This window comes from Montipora capricornis, chromosome 4 (genome assembly GCF_036669925.1).
Source record: "Montipora capricornis isolate CH-2021 chromosome 4, ASM3666992v2, whole genome shotgun sequence".
Lineage (NCBI taxonomy): Eukaryota > Metazoa > Cnidaria > Anthozoa > Scleractinia > Acroporidae > Montipora > Montipora capricornis.
In genome coordinates, this window is record NC_090886.1 from 54,616,000 (window position 1) to 54,618,499 (window position 2,500).

General features: G+C 39.1%; 2 protein-coding genes across 3 annotated transcripts in view; one reads left to right on the top strand and one right to left on the bottom strand.

Annotated features, from left to right (window-relative positions):
• LOC138047522 (uncharacterized) overlaps positions 1-1,825 on the bottom strand; it is a 3,490-nt gene extending 1,665 nt beyond the window's left edge. The window contains exons 1-4 of the mRNA XM_068894407.1: positions 1,579-1,825; positions 1,351-1,465; positions 937-1,074; positions 161-301 (exon numbers count right to left, since the gene is read on the bottom strand). Coding sequence (XP_068750508.1) covers positions 161-301; positions 937-1,074; positions 1,351-1,465; positions 1,579-1,810 — 626 coding nt within the window. The 5' untranslated portion in view covers positions 1,811-1,825. The remainder of the gene's footprint in view (positions 1-160; positions 302-936; positions 1,075-1,350; positions 1,466-1,578) is intronic.
• Positions 1-2,374, top strand: part of LOC138047525 (syntaxin-1A-like) — a 20,652-nt gene extending 18,278 nt beyond the window's left edge. The window contains exon 13 of one of the 2 annotated variants that reach the window (XR_011131864.1): positions 1-86. This exon is cut by the window's left edge and continues 318 nt beyond it. Coding sequence is in view for 1 of the 2 variants with exons in the window: in XM_068894412.1 (XP_068750513.1) it covers positions 2,105-2,188 (84 nt within the window). In the remaining variant the exon portion in view is untranslated. Of the gene's footprint in view, positions 87-2,104 lie in introns of those variants that run through there. The other variant, XM_068894412.1, reaches the window with a different exon arrangement.
• Positions 2,375-2,500: the final 126 nt, after the last annotated feature.

Genomic DNA, 2,500 nt, shown 5'->3' on the forward strand with positions numbered 1-2,500 from the left:
TAACAGAAACATAAAATTAATATATCATCATAAATTCAACATTCCAACCTGATAAACACTTAAAAAATCTTTTCAAAATACTAAAATTTGGTTTAGTTGTTTATAAGTACTCTTTTCCAAATTGCCATTGCAAAATAAACAAGTACATGTCATTCCTTACCTTGTTTGATCGACGTCCATATTTTCAAAAGTTACTTCTTCTTCACTCCTATTGCCATCATCAGACTCACTGAACTGATCACTATTGTCCCAGCTATCTGCAGTCTCGGAGTCACTAGCATCAGAGGCATGATCACCAGACCTGAAATGACAACTTCACCATTATTACCATCTATCCATCATGTAATGTTTCATGTGATGTGTCTTTCTGTCTTTGTTGTTGTTTTTAATCATCGAATGTAGCTTCTTTGTTGTTCTTAAACTCTAGGACCACTGTAATAATTACTGGCTTATTGGTGTTGTGGATTCTTTGCCTAATAATGAATGCTTACTTGTTAAGCTGTGTCTTTCTCGCTGTGTATCATGTAATAGGTGAAGCTAATAAAATAAAATATTGCTGATGCACGGAACAGTACAAAAGAACTCTCTGTGATAAAAAAATTGTAATAGTAACAGGATGTGAAAATGCTGATCCAAGTAACCGCTGTAAAGTAAGGTCACTACACTGCAAAATTCCAAAACCCAAAGAGGGTCTTAGGATCACAAATATATTCAGAAAATAGTTTTGCCCATCCCTAACATTACTATAATATCTGATTGCCCGTCCCCTTTTCAGAATACAGACATTGGTATAGTCTATCTTAAAAAAACTATAGTGGTAGCAAGGGCGAAAGTAGATGTTAAGCAGCTTAACTAAGAGCTGATATAAGAGTGGGAGTATTTATCTCAGCAAAAAAAATTGTCTCAAGAAATGCAAAGTGAAATAGAGACACTTACTCCAATTCACTTATAGTCTCTGCCTCTGAATGAGGATTGCCCTCTAGAGAGGAAAACAGGGGATTCCAATTAGAAAGCTCATCCAAAAGAGTCCTGTGCCCAGTCAGTTGGTCTTTCTCTAGCTCATCAACTTCAATCCTAAATGCAAGAAAACATGAACGAAGCCATGAAGAAACTCATTACTGTTGTATGATATTATGCACTAATCATTTGTTTCCCCCACCCCCCGACCCCCGGGGATAGTGGGGACATATGGGGAAATTACTAGGGCAATTACGCGAGATTACGCCACAATTACGCCTCTAGGGGGTAGGGAAATTACAAATGACTAGTGCATTAGTACAAGGTTTCCAAACCTATCCTTTTTACACAACATACCGATTGTAGATTCTACGCTAAATTAAAAGTACTCACTTGCTCAAACTTGAGTTTTCTGCAGCACCAGCAAAGGATAAAGGGGAAATTGTAATATTCTCAGTCCTGATTTCTTTACCCATCGGGGTCGACTGGAGGAATAGCTGCCTTCTTTCTACCAAAAAATACGAAAGGACGCGCAATGTATAAAAAAAATGGCGAAGTACTACAACTGCTATGATGGCATAATAAAAAGAGAGTTTTTTAAAAAATTATTCAATATTTTACCTTGATGCAGTTGAGTTGAAGTATTATCTCGATGAGCGTGAGGAGATCGATCACGCTCTCTTGTAAGTTGCTGGTGGAGAAGGATCTCCGCAAAATCATTATTCGTGATTCCGTGTAGCCCAAGGGCCTCCTTCCGTTCAATCCACAGATTGTATGTGGATTCCCTAAGTTTTAAGCGTTTGATGCCTTCTGGCCTTCTTGGACGGCCCCTAGCAGGACGGCTGTCCGCCATATTGGCCGACGTTTCTACGAACCGCGACAGAAAACCAACTACACAGTGCCCTTGGAAAGAATTTTCTTCCACGAATGCGAATCACAAAGATAGTTCAGAAACTATAAAAATAATTCCAGAGGAAACAGGACCTAAATAACGCCTATCAATTGTCGAAATAAAGGAGGGAATATCAAGGTGATAAAACTTGGATTTTCGGGGGCCCTGAAAATGAGGAGCGCAAGTTGAGCGTGAGCGCGCAATGCAAACTGGGTGGGTGAGATTCTTTAAAAGACAAATGTTTTTTGTTCTCAGATGACATCGCGCCTAGAAATGTACGCCAAGTCATTGACAGAGGCTGTGAAGCCAGAATACAAGCGGCAGAGCATTCACGATTAAGTGTAGAATTGAAGCTATTGCGAAGAAAAACATGGGAGATTTTGTTTCATTTCAGGTCGCAATCAGCCTATCTTTTCGCAATTTGGTAGCTTGGTGCTGCATTTGAAGTACGTGTAAACTATGGATGAAAGGCATTCCTGAGAGTGATTCTAGTAAAATCGCACAATTCTGTGTAAAGGAACTTTATTTAAGTCTCTAATTTTCTAACGCCGGAACACTAGTTGGGGACAATGTGAATCGAAATCATCAAATCCACGCAGATCAAATCAAATTCTGGTTTTTGAAGAGAAAGGAAAACCGGAGTACCCCAGA